The 18,501-nt window shown below is 41.4% G+C and overlaps 1 protein-coding gene across 1 annotated transcript in view; it reads left to right on the top strand.

Annotated features, from left to right (window-relative positions):
• Nucleotides 1–18,501, top strand: part of LOC136885746 (cyclic nucleotide-gated cation channel) — a 651,252-nt gene that overhangs the window by 590,202 nt on the left and 42,549 nt on the right. Inside the window, exon 9 of the mRNA XM_068230217.1 lies at nucleotides 7,124–7,291. Within this exon, the coding sequence (XP_068086318.1) occupies nucleotides 7,124–7,291 (168 nt within the window). The remainder of the gene's footprint in view (nucleotides 1–7,123; nucleotides 7,292–18,501) is intronic.

Genomic DNA, 18,501 nt, shown 5'->3' on the forward strand with positions numbered 1-18,501 from the left:
ATTTACATATGTACCCTGTTATAGATCATGGAGGGTCACATGATATATCGTAAGAAACGACTAAATGTGAAACCCTCAAAAAGTCACATTCTAAATCTGTATCGTCATCTGAGATGCAGATTTCTCACGATCACGGTCACTAGCCTGCGCCCTTATGTTGAGAATCCTTGCGGTCCCCCCTTTTGGTAGCCTCTTACGACAAACAGGGGTTCCGTGCGAATATTTCATGCCTTCCACCCACAAGGTAGGATTTCTAAATTAGTATTCCAGACCACATGTTATATTTCACAAGCATATATCTAATGTTTAGCGTATAATTGGCTTGTGAACAAGAAAAAAGGTATGTTACAATGTACCTGAGCGAAACCCAGCTCACCGAGCAACTGGCCCAGTGGTTTGGGTCAACGTAGCTATCAGCTTGCATTCGAATTATGGTGGGTTCGAACCCCATTGTCGGCAGCCCTGAAGATGGATTTTCATGGTTTCCCATTTCCACACCAGGCAAATGTTGGACCTGAACCTTAGTTAAGGCCACGGCCGCTTCCTTCCCACTCCTATCCCTTTCCTGTCTCATCGTCGCCATAAGACCTGTCTGTGTCGGCGCGACGTAAAGCAATTTGTAAAAAAAAAAAGGATGGAACTCGGTCTCCGCGATCTAGTTATAAATCTTCGGGTTCATTTCCTCTCTGATACGTCTCAGTAGAATCGGCCGCGATTATGGGTACGTCCCCTAGAGGGTATATTGATTTATATACTAAATTTCATAAAGCGGGGGTAACACCGTAAATTCTTAACAAGTCTTAAAGTGACGGCGTCTCGTAGCTTCACGCTACCGTCTAACATGAAACAGTTTGAAACTTATCATTCTCCCGCTATAGCGCTAATATCCATGATATTAAACTGCCACGTGGTGCGTAGTGGAGGGTCTTGGGACCACTTTAAGAATACAAATTAGAAAATTATATATGAAAATCGTAATCCTGTAAAAAAAAAAAAATTGTGAAGACCTTCAAATTTTACGCCTGAAAAATGGCCTCTCAAATTACTTTATAAAGATGAACTAATTAATTAATTAATTGAAAATGCCTATGTAGTTTCAGTTTCAATTGAAAAACTAATTTCTAAAGATTTTCTTCAATGTTGTCTAGCAGAAATTTTTCATCGATGGAATTCAGTGCGCTTACTTCTGCGCGCTTATAAGCGTCTCCCTGCATCTGCTATAGTTGCGCCAGGTCATTTCCAATAATTTACGCATGCGTAGTTACTGTGCACTGTTGTATAGTGTAACAATGATTGATGTTTTCTCCTGTAAATATTGTCATTTCCAGTAATATCACTAGAAGAAGAACAGGGAAAATATTCGTATATACACACCCATTTCATTTCTAAATCAAAGGTGGTCAAAGATGGTCGTTTAGTTAACTATGTTAAAGAGATTTGTTCGAAAACGATCACAGGGAAGTATCTTGAAAATGGACTCCGTTAACAAGGTGTTCCTTACTTGAAATGCATCACTTTAAAAACACATTCCTGGTACAATTCTACATCGATATAGCACAACATACCTCAGTAATGAGCTTACAAGATGGACAGGTGCCAAGTCCGTAAGTGATACTCCATCAGAGTGTAAGAAACGCGACGAAAATAGGCAAACTCAACGTTGAGACGTCGTTTAAAGTTTCCCTTTTCAGACCTGTATATCTCGTAAACTATTACAATTTGCAATGTTGTGTCAAATCGATGTGAAATTCAACAAGAAATATGTCCTCACAATGATGCACTTTAAGTTATAACCAACTTGTTCATGAACTTTAATTTTGTGATTTTTCCAAAGAATATAATTCGTTTTGTTTGATTTGTACAGTCCGAAGTGATTTGAACACCTCCATAATCTGAAGCAAGCTTTCAATGATCCTCTAGTGAAGACTTATTTTAAATCACCGAAATTTCGTCCCTGCACTACCTTAGTAGTATAATCGTCGTCGTAGATATAATTCGATGTATTTTAATACAGTGTTAATGAATAACTTAAATAAAAACTCTAGTGATTATAGTTCATGGAGATACAAGATATCGCTTACAGGACACTCAGAGTGAAAAACATCACTTGATGATAGTATAATTCCTGGCATGTAGACAGCCCACCATACATCTGTGTCCTGCAGTCAATAAGGACATAATATAGTTTGGTATATTTTGTACTGATCGTATGCATTCATGAAATTCATTTATACCAGCTGATTGACTACCATGGTATGAGTCTTGCAGTGTACCCAAGTAGCTTTGGATATCCTGTTAATGAGGATTGTATTATTGCGATGAACCTTGGACTCCGACGATCTTTCTCCAAAGGAGAGAGCCTGAAAGGAAAGAAAGTTAATAATAATAATCGTATGGCCTCGGCTAGTGTGTGCAGACATTTCGATTTGACGCCATCTGGCTGTCTGCTCACCAATTTCGACGTTCTGTTTTACTCTAGGCCCACTAGATGTCAGGCCGAGTAAACCGAAACTCTCTTGGGCGTCCATGGCTGAGATTTAATGAACTTTGTCGGATAAATGCCAAATGTATCACCAGAGATCTTTTACATGCCGCCATCCTACGAGACGGAGTGTCGAATGTACACTGACTGACAGAGCAAATGCAACACCAAGAAGGAGTGGTCAGAACTTTGTGCCAATTGCAGGGTAGACTGACGTCACTGAGGTATGCTCATGATGTGAAATGCGCCGCTGTGCTGCGCACGTAGCGAACGATAAATGGGACACGGCGTTGGCGAATGGCCCACTTCGTACCGTGATTTCTCAGCCGACAGTCATTGTAGAACGTGTTGTCGTGTGCCACAGGACACCTGTATAGCTAATAATGCCAGGCCGCCGTCAACGGAGGCATTTCCAGCAGACAGACGACTTTACGAGGGGTATGGTGATCGGGCTGAGAAGGGCAGGTTGGTCGCTTCGTCAAATCGCAGCCGATACCCATAGGGATGTGTCCACGGTGCAGCGCCTGTGGCGAAGATGGTTGGCGCAGGGACATGTGGCACGTGCGAGGGGTCCAGGCGCAGCCCGAGTGACGTCAGCACGCGAGGATCGGCGCATCCGCCGCCAAGCGGTGGCAGCCCCGCACGCCACGTCAACCGCCATTCTTCAGCATGTGCAAGACACCCTGGCTGTTCCAATATCGACCAGAACAATTTCCCGTCGATTGGTTGAAGGAGGCCTGCACTCCCGGCGTCCGCTCAGAAGGCTACCATTGACTCCACAGCATAGACGTGCACGCCTGGCATGGTGCCGGGCTAGAGCGACTTGGATGAGGGAATGGCGGAACGTCGTGTTCTCCGATGAGTCACGCTTCTGTTCTGTCAGTGATAGTCACCGCAGACGAATGTGGCGTCGGCGTGGAGAAAGGTCAAATCCGGCAGTAACTGTGGAGCGCCCTACCGCTAGACAACGCGGCATCATGGTTTGGGGCGCTATTGCGTATGATTCCACGTCACCTCTAGTGCGTATTCAAGGCACGTTAAATGCCCACCGCTACGTGCAGCATGTGCTGCGGCCGGTGGCACTCCCGTACCTTCAGGGGCTGCCCAATGCTCTGTTTCAGCAGGATAATGCCCGCCCACACACTGCTCGCATCTCCCAACAGGCTCTACGAGGTGTACAGATGCTTCCGTGGCCAGCGTACTCTCCGGATCTCTCACCAATCGAACACGTGTGGGATCTCATTGGACGCCGTTTGCAAACTCTGCCCCAGCCTCGTACGGACGACCAACTGTGGCAAATGGTTGACAGAGAATGGAGAACCATCCCTCAGGACACCATCCGCACTCTTATTGACTCTGTACCTCGACGTGTTTCTGCGTGCATCGCCGCTCGCGGTGGTCCTACATCCTACTGAGTCGATGCCGTGCGCATTGTGTAACCTGCATATCGGTTTGAAATAAACATCAATTATTCTTCCGTGCCGTCTCTGTTTTTTCCCCAACTTTCATCCCTTTCGAACCACTCCTCCTTGGTGTTGCATTGTCACTGTCAGTCAGTGTACTTTTTCCGCACTATCCGACTACACCTGCCGGGTTTAAACCCGCTATCTTGGGATCTGAAGGCTGACACTCTACCACTGATCCACAGAGGTAACTGGAATGAAAGTTAAACGATGCAGACAAACAGTTTTGAAGTTCAGATTTCTCTTTATTCAGGATTTTCGATAATACAATGATTATTCCTCTGCAAGGTGATATTATGAAATTAAGACTATATTTTTCTGTGCCCTTCTACCTTTGGCCTCAGGAATTAACTTGTCACATATTTCTGCTGAAGGTTGAGTGAACCTCAAGATCATGTCCTTTTCCACAAATTAAAATCTCATTGCGAAATGTTTCGACTCCCTAATTGGGAATCTAACCCACATCCTTGCAGGTGAACCGAGCACACATTTACCACCTCGCTTAAACAATACCTGCAAGATCAAATCAAAGAACTGTAAATTTGCATTTCATTAGCATTACTCCTCTGTCCTTTATGCGAGGACACCACGAGATATGTGTAGTGGGCTGCATAGCTTCTCGGCGGTGTTTTGACCATTTTAAAACAGATTCCGACGATGAGTGCCCTGTATCGAATTATTTGTTTAGCGATACCGTATGATTACTAGAATGTTGTTACAGTAATTCTTTAGCATTCTGTGTATTCTATAGAAGAGAACTAGAAGTGATTGAACACGTAGTATCTAGAATGTGTGATGTGTGCATGTATTATACAATTGAACCTGCCCTTAGGGACCCCTCAGTGAACATGCATTACTTTTGGAAAGGATGTTATAAATGTTCGAGGACGAGTCAAATGATAACCTAAATAATTCCTTAAGCAACTTTCTGACATTTTAAACTGCTAAAATGGAAAGTTAATTCAAGTAAATTGACAATATGCTCAATGTGTTTATGTAGGTGTATAATTATATGAATTTGCATAATAACAGGCTTCATAGCCTTAGCCTCGTCTTGTAGAGAAAGTCATTCATAAATAAATAAATAAAGATAACAATGAAAGTCCATTTTACGAAATTAAAATGAAATATAATCCCTGGCAAAGTTCCTATTTTAAAATCTCCAGCATACTCGTGACAGTGTTTAAATATTCTGTTTTTGAACTCGCATCTGAAATAATTAAGTAATACAAAACATTTCAACACTAAATAGTCGACAAGAAAGACAATACAATCTCCTTTACGTAGCCCTACAGAGATAGCAACGATGGGATAGGAAAGGGCTAGGAGTGGGAAGGAATCAACCGTGGCCTTAGTTGAGGTACAGCCACAGCATTTACCTGGTGTGAAAATGGGAAGCCAACGTAAAATCACGGGCTTCTGACAGTGGGGTTCGAACCCACTATCTCCCGAATTCAACCCCAGAACTGTGCGTCCCTAACCGCAAGACCAACTCACTCGGTTCGACGAGAAAGATATCATGACACTAAATATTGAACAAGTAAGGCATTGTTTATATGTTTTTGGGAGTGTGAAATGCTCGGAAACAAAGATATTCTACTGAACTTGCCTCATGGACATCTTCGGAACTGTTAGACTCACTAAATGTAATAACGAACTACTTGCCATTCTCCGTTTTTATAGAATGCACGGGAACACTTCGAAAGCAATAAATAAAAAAAGCCTCCAGAATGACCTGTCTAAGTCGCAGACATTCACTGACAATTAAGTGAGAGACGCCTATTGTAGAAAGTAAGAATTCATTAACACCTGCTAGACATATTAAGAAACAACAGGAAACCATTTTCATAGAACGCACGAAGCACACTTCGAAAGCATTAAATAAGGATAGCCTCCAGAAAGGGCCGGCTAAGTCGCAGGCATTACCTGGCAGTTGTGTGAGAGACATCTATTATCGAAAATAAGAACCTAAAGGAGATTTCATTAAGATCCGCTTGAAATATTTTAAAACATCAGAAAGAAACTACGCTGTTAAAACTTGTACCGATCAACAAGCGATATCCCTGAATATTCTCTGGATTGTGTATATTTGTATAAACTAAAAACCCGTGTTTACTCGGGATTTTATGTTAAGATGTTCATTTATGTTATTGAGCGAAAGTGGTACACAATTCTATTATTTTTCAACGTTGTCTCTATTACGTTCAGTGTAATATTCCTCTAGCAAAATCGTTTGGCTGCCTGCACATCCACTTGTGTGCCACCTTCACACTTATTCTTTCCCCCCAGCGCCTCCTTGATAAACCCAAACATATAATAATCATTAGCGGCGATGTCTGGTGAATATGGTGGATGTGGAAAACACAGGAAGTGAATGTCTTGGATTGTTACAACTGTTGCACGAACAGCAGAGTGATTTCATGTTGTTACAGTAACAACAGTGACCATAGCGAATCGTAATTTGTCTTTGAAATCCAATAGACTCCATACATTCAATATTAACAACCGAATAACAGATCTCTCTTCTTCCTTCGTGCATATCTGAAGTGAGTCGGTCAATGTTACGCCGTTATTTACATATAGTCTGCTTGACTGTACGGTGCTTATAAAGAACCTGAGGTGAAATATGGGGTACCTCAGGGCTCCGTCCTTGGTCCCTGTCTGTTTCTAATTATGACAAATGATTTAAATGATAATGTAAGAAATTTTGTAACAGTCAACGGGCAGAACCGTTGCATGTCATTTGAACTTTTATTACATTTTAAGGTTTCCATTTGACTCAGTCTCGTACAAGCTTACATTCCCATTTCTGGTTGAGAAAGGGACGGAATGTTTTAACTAATTATTTTGTGTTTCGTTTCTGAATACATATTTACTGAAATTTTATGTATATTCTTAACATAAGACACATCTGTATCTTTTTGTCGTGAGCGTACTTGTCCCAGATACTTCGAATTAATTAAAAGCTTTATTTATTTGCTTTATGTTCCGTGGATTTCGTTTGTGGCAGATTCAATTGTACAGTATATTATGTGAGTGTATATAAGGACTGTAAATAAGTACGATAATTCCTGTATGACCAATCCCTCTGTAAATACGACCTTAAATAACAATTTTCGAAAAATTCACGTGCATGTAAGAATATACCACAATACTGACTGTCAGCTGCGTCTTTCAGGGAACAGACGCACGGCGTCGGTGCGGTCTGTTGGCTACAGTGACCTGTTCGTGCTGAGTAAGAAGGATATGTGGGATGTGCTGAAGGAGTACCCTGCTGCGAGGGTACGACTGGAGGCGATCGCTGTCAAAAGACTGGAGAAATACAAGAGAGCGCCGCTGGAGAAAGGTGGGTCTACACAAAGAGTCTGAATACTGTTTTACAATTAATTGTTAATGTCTTGTTACAAACATAGCCTCCCAAATTCGATGTCGTATTTCAGATTGAGAATCTGTTTCCATATAAATAACTTCAAAGAACACGACCACTGGCTGGTACACCACTGAGGCAAGACTGTATACAGATTGTATCAGAACTACGCCACCAAAGAAATCAGGAAAGCTCTTCGTGTTATGTTGAGAATGATGGTGCAATCGGATTGGCGGAGAATATGAGAATGTGGGGTTATTTTCTTTCTTCCCGGCACGCGATTCAAATTGACTAACTTGCGTATTTGCTATGCCAGAGAGCGAGCCGATGTCTGTTGCTGTGCGTCAGAGAAGGGAAGGGAGGGGAAGTGGGAAGTGGGAAGTGGGAGACAGAAGTAATACTCGGTGCGAATGTCCAAGTTTCTCGTTCGTTTCGCATAGTCGCTTCCCAGTCGCAGTAGGCAGTGTACAGTTTGTTCTGCGTAAACCCCTCAGAAAGAGAAGATGAACTTGAACCAGAATTACAGCCAGCTTTCCTGGTCACGACACACCACACATCCTGAACATAGCCCAAATGTCACTACTAAACCGTGGCGAAATGTGCATCGAAGTAAGAAGGGAGCATACTGAACTTTTACTGCAATCAACATTTTGGGAGAATTGTTTCCTTCGTTCAGTATTTCATTCCATTTACAAAGTGGTCAGGGAAGGACTACAAAATCGCAGGACGGCAGTCTTGCATCTTCGAGCATGTTAAATAACAAAGTACATAGTCCACCTCCGTGTGGTGTTCAGGCTACGGCAAACCGCGACGGTCTGTGTGATGTTACTGCGCTGGGGGCATGTGTTTCTTCTGTCTATTAGGAGTATATGGCGGTTTTCATTCGACATGGCTTTCCGTGGACGATCTCCACAGCAAATCCCACAGCTGTACCCGTAGTTTACAAGGCCTATCATTCTCACGATACAATGCTATGGACAATACCAAACTTCTGAGCCAAACTTGCTAAACTCCGCTCTTTCTCAAGTTTTTCAATCATTCATTCTCCGTGGACCATTTAGTAAGATTCAAACCACGATAAAATGAAGTGAAACTCTTTTAATAACGATGCTTTCCGTCTGAGAATTCCCATTCAAGTGCCGCATTTATACTATGTTCAAACGTTAAACACTTACAAGTTTTCATGTCATAAAGTTTATGTGTTGTTATTGCTTCCTTTGGCAATGCCCCAAACAAAGTTATATCTGTTTTCAAGTTATCAACTATGTTGTGTGTTCCTTAGCACTTCGTCCGTAAGTGTTAGACCCAGTAGATTTAATAAAGGATGCATGAGACTACAATGAGTTAAAGATCCTTAAAATTAATGCTGTTCTTACAACTTACAAGTTGTCTGTTTCACCCAGCGTACAAATTTTCAGATGGTCATGGAAAAAATGACGTAAACATTCTCACAGGTAAAGTATTGAGTTACAGTATTCAAGATCCTATTTGTGTATTTATACGCCATAGATATTTCCATTAACAGATTTATAAAGAAAATGCATGTATAAAAAATCATCCAGCTTCATTACTGTTCACCCGGATAAATGAAATACCTCGCTTTCAACAGCCGTTTTAAATTATCTTCCCCAGCTGAGTTACATACTCTTACCTGAAAGAAACAGTAGTGAACTGCGAAAAATCCATTATATCTGTAATTCTCATTGAATAATGAAAGAATGAATCCCAAAACTGAACTTAAGTGCGACTAATTTGAATCCTCAAATTGCAAAATAAAATGTTTTGTTTATTCTCAATTTTATTTTTTATGTTCATAAACATATAATTTACATGTCAGTTAGCAATAAGCTAACTTTGTTATCTGAGGTAATTTATTGCTATTATATTGGGATAATAGTTTGGAAAGTCCTACTTTACACACAGAGGTTCATGCAGTCAAAAAAAGAACAGACACACAGAAAAGAGGAATATTTATTTGTAAAATAATAAATAAACCCTCTGAATTATTAACGCTTTATAGGTTAATGGTATAGTAATTTTCCACCCCTCAAATATTTGTCTTCTGCTTGAGATAACACGTTATTAAACTTACGTAAATTTGGAACTAAAATGGCTGACTATGTGCCCATAGTCACAATACCTTCTATCTAGTAATATACGGGAAAACTAATGAAATGCACTCTAGTGGTAAAATAGTCTACCACTGCCCATTCCGGATGCCCGCTTTAGTATGGTTAGAACATGTATATAGTTAATCATGTAATTCATGCAGACAGTCGCTGAAGAGTCCTTCAAATAAGGTTAGTACCATTCTATATGCATTAACGCACCTCCCAAATGCAATATTGCATATTATGTCATTGATTTTCACGACATAACAGTACGAAAATGCTGTCCTAAAATAGTATTTTCCCCAACATAAGTATGGCTTACTATTATCGTTAGTAGTAAGAAAATTATCCGAGATATCATAATGTGATTTTATTGGTTCGTCTAAGAGCATAAGAAATAACGTTGCAATTGCTCAGATATATAGGGTGGCCCAAAAGTCCGTTAACATTTGACGAGGCAATAATTCACGGGATATTGGAGGTAAAGAGGTAATAATTGACACACATGTTTGGCAGTAGCCCCCCGCCCACTTTGTAGAGAAAATATTCCATTTTTATTCCATTTTTGTTGTCTGAAACTAGGGATGATATGAATTATTAAAAAAACAATTTGTACACACCTCATTGTCTTATCAGCTAATTATTTCCCTTCTTTTCATTAACTAACAAAATTATTAGCGGAAATACGCTCAAAATGTTGTTCGTCGCGGCCAACCGACTTGTATAGCGCCACAGCCGCAAGTAGTGGAGACCTTGCATGTGCTGTGAGGAAGGGTAGCAGGGGTATAATTTGTTGCCAAGGTCATGGACACAAAGGAATGATTCTCCCCATTGCTGTGCACACTCTTCAGTCTGCAAGTCTCTTTAGAGTGCAGTCTATTACTAAATGATGTTTAATTGTATTATCACGCCGTACGTCTACTTAATTGTAATGCATATGTAATATTGTTCCTTTAGTAAAAGTTTTAGTGAACAGTATCTTATTACCGCACTTAAGTTGGTAAACCGTCAACCTTTACCTCTCTGTCGAAATTCATTTACCACTTTGTACTTTTTCTTTTTTCCCAGTTTGATGCATATAACCCCCACCCCACCCGCTGTCTATATTCCACAAACCAAGCTACTTTTTGTTGTCACTAAATTTATTTTGCCCCCTACTTCTAATTCCCAATCACCGCTAGTGATTTGAATGGCATGATACGGGGTTTTCTTGACATCAAGATAAAGTGCACAAAATGATCAATAGATGGCGCTGGACAGCAACATGTCAGGTACAAGTGGCCCCACGTGCTTGACACGACATGGGGTTTCAATGACACTAACAACCAAGGTACGACTTTTATTCAGGACAGTGCTCCACCCATATTGCTACACGTGTGATAGATCTCTTGCGCACATCGTTTTCCGAGCCGGCACTTCCGTTTTGCTTGGCCTCCCCGATCGCCCAACCTCAATCCGTGTGATAATTGGTTGTGGGGTTACATGACGTCGTAAGTCTACCGCGATCGTCCGAACTCATTAGGGATGCTAAACGACATTATATCTACGGATGTGTTGCACAGTGCTCCGCATAACATTGTCCCTCGACTATAGATATTGTTGATGGATGACGGCCCCGAAATGTTCATCATGTGTTATAAGTAGAGCCCGGAATTTAATGCACTAATAGGTTAGAATGCTAACTTACTGAAACGAGAAGCAAGTATAGTCTACCTTCACAACGATTATGCTATGGAGATTGCATAAAAGGGGTACGGCCCTTCAGAACCCCATAATTTATGTTACTCTTTCTACATCGTGGAAGAGCGGGTGGCCGGCATTTCCTACTAACCAAATTAGTTTGCAGTCTAACCTATTACCGCATGAAAATCCGATCTTTAGTTATAAGTAACATCGTCTTTACTAAATCTCGATTGTTATGCTAATTATAGCTCGTGTATCGTATGAAGCGTCTATGAATTACACGGCTGCCTATATATACATGCACTAACCGCAACAAAGCGGGCGTTCGCAATGGGCAGTGGTAGACTATTTTACCATTAGAGTGTATTTCATTAGTTTGCCGCCGTATTACTAGATAGACGGTATCTTGACAGCGGCTACCTCATCAAAAACGGAGCAATATTATTTGCAAAACATGTAATGTTGCCCTGTGTTTCAAGCCTTTTCACCAGAAGTAGTGCAGTTCTGTATTCTGCAATTTCCTAAGTTTGTATTGTACAGTAAACCTGATACAGTCGTTTTTGTATTACTTTCGTTTGTAAATAGTACTAAAATAAAGTTTACGGCAAGTCTAGCCCTAAATGCTTGTAAAATTTGTTTTACTTTGAGGTGGTAAATTATGATATCACTGCCCAAGGCCGTGCCCAGGATATTTTTCGGAGGGGTCCGGAAACAAAAGCTATAGGAACAAATATTTTATTACTTTCAAATAGATTTTACAGAAAGAAAAGTTTGAGTTTTAGAGCATTGCCTTTTACAACTCAACGGGTGAAGTAGAAAGATAAATAATTCATAGCGGTCTGGCGGTCAGAACATGCTTTAACACGTGCGTACAGTGCGACGCAAAGATTTGTTTAAGAATGGAGGTAACAATATATTTCACTGTAAGTGTTAAAACTGTTTACAGGTTTGATTTTTAAATCTTATAGCGGTTCGATAACACGAACATATTTGTGTGTTCATTGAATCCTATTTGTATGGTGAAGAGTGTATTAAGAACATAAAAAATAAACAAACCGTGTATCTCACCAAAATTAAAATTTCCATTTATATTTTCAGTAAATTTGCTAACTATATTCATAGAAAAACATTTAAATTCGGCACAGATTGTATAAGCTAAATTCACTTCTTTATTTTGCAAATACTTATTTTTATATTATTCCTAATTTGCTGTAGGCTGTTTAAATTTGTCGAGTCCATTTTTCTTTCGGAGGGGGTTTGAACCTCACTAACCTCTCCCCCCCCCCCCTGGTACGTCCTTGCTACTGACCATTTGAGGTATATGGTTGACAGGAATGGGCAGTGGTATAATAATTTACCACCCCACAAATCCACGATTTGAGGAGTGAAATATTTTTGTTCATATCTTACATCTGAAAACGAAACAATATTAATAATAGCCAAGTTTCATATTTTTCAAAGGGCCCCACCCTTGTTCCCTATATAGGGTTAAAACATGGTAGGATGAAGAAAATTTGTTTTAATTTTTCCTTTACGGCACCGTACTTCAATATGTGATTCTTTTCCAGATATAAAAAGGACTATAACATACAGAATATTTTCGCACTTTTCATTTCTTTGCGCATACAGTGAGAGTATTTGAATTAAGAACCAGTTGCGTGGTGTTTTTTCCTATCGTCAAGCGTAACAGTCGTTGAATTGTTGGCACAGTCCAGTGGCCGTGATGCAATCGTACAAAAGAACCATGAACTATTGTAACAAGTATTTAACTTACCATAGTTACGAAATGAGATTCTGAAACAGATTCACCAAGGAATGCAATTTAGGCGAACCAAATTGCTAGGTAACATAAGCTCACGGGGCGAAAAGTGAATCACGCTGGTGCACACGCACAGATGGATCGTAATCTTGTACGGATGGCGCAGCGAGCGAATCCCGTGCTCCACCTCACGCTCACTGTCTCTAGTTGAGCATAAGGCAGTAGCGATCAGTCAGGTATTGATGTTTCAAGCGGACAGTGTACGTCAACATGGATGCACAAAACGGGGCAATAGCGTTTGGCCGTGTCCATGGCCATACGGTGCGTGAAGTTGCTGAACTTGTTGGTGTCTCGTAGCGGACTGTTCTACAAGCAGTGGTGTTCTACACGTGGGCACGAAACACGGTAAAAGATTCTGATGAGAGGGACTAGAGACACGGTTCCCGTTTAGCGAATCAAAATCTCTTCCAAACCCGACAGGAATTGCTGCAATCAAATCCATCCCAACTCTTAGCGAGAGAACACTGCGACGTGAAATGCATGCAATGCCATTGCTCACATGGGCACATAAAACTGCGCGTATTCAATGGGCTAGAAATCATCCAACGTAGCAGGCTGGTGGAACGTAATGTGGTCTGACGAATCACGTTTTTGCCTGCATTCCAATGATGCACGTCATCGAGTGCACCGAAGGCCGAATGAAGCATTTCATCCTGGATATGTGCAAGGTCAGGTTCAAGCCGGAGGTGAGCCTATGATGTTTCCAAAGTGTTTCTCGTATCATGGATTGGCCCCGCTCAACAAGGTGACCACCAACATGAACCAGAATGTTTACTCAAACCTTCTGTATGATGAGTACGCTACTGACACCCCGATTCTTCAAGATGAGAAGAGCAAATTTCATCGGGCTGGAGGTATATCATGACTGGTTTTATGAACACTCACCCACCCTATTACATCTCGACTGGCCTGTAAAATCACCTGACTTGATGAACCCCATCGGTGGGCACGTTGGAACAGAGAGTAAAATAACAACATCAGCATCCCCTCAATTTGGTGGAATTGTGCAATCAAATCCTCAGCGAGTGGCTTAACCTGGATACGACCTACCTGTGCAACATTGTATAATCACTTCCTTACTGAACCCAGGTGGTTATTAAGACCAAAGGCTGACTTATAAGATATTAAATGATGCTTGTAATGATTTCTTCAGGGATGACTAATTTTTTTTCCCGGTGAGCTTATTTAATTCATTAAAGTTTCCAGGTCACAGGTTGAAAGTATGCGCGAGAAGACATCTGACAATTAATACTCGCTGCAGCCGCCAAGATTTTGAATTCAAGCCTGCAAACGTGAATATATTGTGTAATAAAAGTGCCTATGTAATTTCGTGAGATGGAGTTCTAAGCCTGTTGCACTTTGTCACTAAAATCAGCAACAGTTAAAGCTGGTATTGGATGACGCTGAATCTGTCGTCCCATACGTCCTCAATGAGCGAAAGGTCTGGTGATCTCGCAGGCCAAGGCAATTGGTCGACATTCTGTATAGCACGTTGAGGGACAGCAGTGGTATTAGAACGAGTGTTATCCAGTTGGAAAATTCATCTTGAACAATGAGAATGAATTTCAGAACAACCGGTTAAAATAACCCGTCTGACGTACAAATCAGCTGTCAAGGTTCTTTGTAAAACGACGAGAGTGCTCCTGGTGTCAGAGGAAACCGCGTCCCAGACCACAACTCCCAGTGCATTTCCAGTGTGCCGACGCAACAGACACCTTGGTCCCAAGCGCTCACCTGACCTCCGTCTTACTACCTCGAAGACAGAAACGACTCTCATCTGAGAATACAACAAATCTCCATTCCATACTCCAATGAGCTCTAGTTTGACACAACTTAAGTCACAGATGGCAGTGATTCGGAGTTAGTGGCATGAACGCTCCGGTGCCAACTGAAGCTCTAATGACTGCTGCTGCCATGTGATAAATACGACGGTCTACCTTCTGCGTGGAGCCCCAACTGCAGCCGGACCCGTCCTTCTTGAGGTAGTGCCTCCCCATGACAATTGTGGCCAACGTCGATGCACTGTGTATACATCCCTGAAACAACAATAAGACATTAGTTTAGAAAAATGCAAATTAGGCAATTATTCGGAAAGAATATCCACCTTCTTGAAGCCATATTACACGATGCCGTTCAAATTCAGTAAGCTGCCGATACTGCCTTCTTCGTCTCCTTAAAGGCATTTTTGACTCACACTTATGTCACAATCTCAACACCGAACGATAACTAACGCTCACGAAGCGTGAAACACGTGTTTAAAGCAAACTAACTTTGCAAGGTTATGGTGGCCCTACTAGGACCGCTCTTCGTCGAATAGCGCACAAATATGAATAGGTCTCATTTTTCAGATGTGCAAGCACGCATCCAGAATTTCGTTTTTCTAACACAAGTCATTCTCGGTGTTGTGATCTCATTTTCATCCAGTATACAAATGGGCTTCCATGAACAATCGCAATATGTTTCAGCTCTCCTCGTAAATTGAAAAGTTGCACTTTCATTAGTTTGTCACAGAGTTGAAGGGGAAGATATACTGAGCCGTGATACACTTTGTGACAGAGTTGAAGGGGAAGATATACTGAGCCGTGATACACTTTGTGACAGAGTTCAAGGGGAAGATATACTGAGCCATGATACCCTTTGTGGCAGAGTTAAAGGGGAAGATATATTGAGCCGTGATACACTTCGTGACAGAGTTCAAGGGGAAGATATACTGAGCCGTGATACACTCTGTGACAGAGTAGAAGGGGAAGATATACTGAGCCGTGATACACTTTGTGGCAGAGTTGAAGGGGAATATATACTGAGCCGTGTTACACTTTGTGACAGAGTTGAAGGGGATGATATACTGAGCCGTGATACACTTGGTGACAGAGTACAAGGGGAACATATACTGAGCCGTGATACACTTTGTGATAGAGTAGAAGGGGAAGATATACTGAGCCGTGATGCAGTTTCTGACAGAGTTGAAGGGGAAGCAATACTGACACCTGATACACTTTGTAACAGAGTTGAAGGGGAAGATATACTGAGCCGTTATACACTTTCTGATCTAATACGCAAAACAGAACTGCTCACAACTCATAAATTTGTCTTTCAATAGGGATTCACTCACTAACAAGCTTGCCTTGCATCCAAGACCAGGCTGGTTGTGCACGCACCTCCCGTTCGTTGAACTCGATAGGTGGCAGTCGTGTCGCCGATAGGGAAAACAGCACGCTGCTGGTTCTTACTTCAAAGGATCTACCTGCAATGTAAAAAACATGTAAGAGAAAGTTTGTTTTTAATTCTTAAATATCGAAAAGAAATGTCATATTCAATTCCGAAATCAATTTCGATCTTATTCAAATGAAAAACTAAAATAATTCACAAACTCTAAGACGCTAAACGTGATGTTACAGTCCGTCGATTAAGTAAATCTACTTCCAACTGCAATCAAATTGTTAAGTGGTTTGTGGTATCTCTATACTATTCACGACAATAAACATGATTTTTGAGAAAATAAACTGAGTGTAGCCACGAAACACAACCAACATTTCGTTTTACCTTTGAGGGCATCCTCAAAGCTGAAAATAACTGAAATATGGTAATGCGCTTAACTTTCATCATTGATTTTTTTCAGAGCAGGCATAATCTCTTTATTACACCGAGTGTTCGGAAGATAGGTTCCAGTATTTAGAAAGTTGGTAGTTCGCATCAAAACGTGAAATGAAAGCCCAGCAAATATGATTCTTAAAACTGAGAAATGAACATACGTTTCCATCACTGAGAGAGCAGCTCTTTCAGAAGAAACAATTGAGAAAACAGACTGGAGCTGTTTGATTCCAGTATTACCCAGCATATCATAATTTGTGTTTGAATCAAGACGACGGGTAAGTAGATAGAAATCCGAGCAATTGTCTGTGGGATTTGGGTCAAGTAGCTGTTAGCTTGTATTCGGAAGATAGTGGGTTCGAACCCCACTGTCAGCAGAGCTAAAGATGGTTTTCCGCGGTTTCCCGTTTTCACAACAGGCCAAAGCTGGGCCATGGCCGATTTCTTCCCACTTCTAGCCCTGTCCTATGTCATCGTTGCCATAAGACCTGTGATTAAAGCAAATTTTAACAAAATATAGTGAGAAGAACATATAGTATTATAAGGGGCAGGCAAAAGAAAACCGAATACCCGCTACAACGTGGCCATGAAATGGTTTTATTCAAAAGTAACTATCAAAAGCGTTAATATATATTATCCCACTGGGAGACGAGATGATCAATTCCAATTTTATAGAAAGAGGTAAGTCGCTGACGGATCCACAACCACAACAACTTCTGCATTTCCTCGTCCGAATGAAACTGACGTCCTCGAATGCCTTTCTTCAGGTCGCCAAAAATGTGAATATCACAAGGTGATACATCCGGAATGTACGGAGGATGTTGAAGTGTTTCCCAACCAAATCGCTGAATTGGAAGATTGGAAGTGTGAGGGCGAACATTACCAGGTAACAGGATGACTCAGTCCGACACCACTCCAGAGCGTTTTGAATTTATGGTGCGTCGCAGCTTCTGCAAAGTGTCTTCATAGCGCTGCGCCACCAGAAAACGAATCACCCTTCCCTGTTTGCCTCCATTTCTACAGCCGGAAAAACACACTAGACCAGTCCGCGCACCAACGAAGACATAACCCAACAACTGCATGTACCTGGGAGTTGTTACTCTTCAGTTCTCCTACCACAGCGATGGCAGTATCGACACGCAACAACAGTGTTGCCACTTTTCACGCGGAATATGTGATATGGTGCGTGTTCGGCTTTCATTTGACTGCCCCGGATACTAGAGAAAACAATTATAGTGATCAAACCGTATTCAGATACATTCATTGGGGAAACAGGGAGGGAAGAAACGGAGGAGATGTTCTCCTGAGGATGCGGAGAAAAGTTATGTGCGAAACGTTAAGAATTTCACCTTGCTCACTTGACACAGCGAAAGCCCAAAAGTTAGTTTTCAATGTATATTTACTCATTATGAGAAAAGTTTAATTTCAAGACACATGTGTGTAGGATTTTTATTTTGTTGTATACTGCCTCCATCAATAAAAACTGAATCCTTTATTTCAGTACGAAGGGTGTTCAAAACGAAACCGAACTTCTGCTATAACATCTTTATCGTTTATTTGTAGAACATTTTAAGCACTGTTCCCCTCAAAGTATTCCCCTCTACCGCCAGTATACCGTTCCCATAGTTTATTCCATTTTTTGGAAAGCCTCCTGGAACGCAGTTTCTGGGATGGCGCGCAGGTGTCTTGTCGCATCGTCCTGAATCTCCTCTATGTTTTGGTTTCAATATCATAGCTGTAAAACCACCTCTCATCGCCTGTTATGGTTTTTTCAGGTTTTCATTGTCCCTGACAGGGGCAAGCAGGTCCTGGCCGACTTAAACACGGGTCTGTTTCTCCGTCAGTCAGCGAACGGACGCGAATTTTGCATTGACACGACACAGCTCAAGTTTGTCACTCATAATTTGATTGAAATGCCTCCGTAAACGTTCTGCCAGGTTTGTAGCAAACGTTCACACTCTCACACACAAGCATTGTTCTTAAAG

Source organism: Anabrus simplex, chromosome 14 (assembly GCF_040414725.1).
Source record: "Anabrus simplex isolate iqAnaSimp1 chromosome 14, ASM4041472v1, whole genome shotgun sequence".
NCBI lineage: Eukaryota > Metazoa > Arthropoda > Insecta > Orthoptera > Tettigoniidae > Anabrus > Anabrus simplex.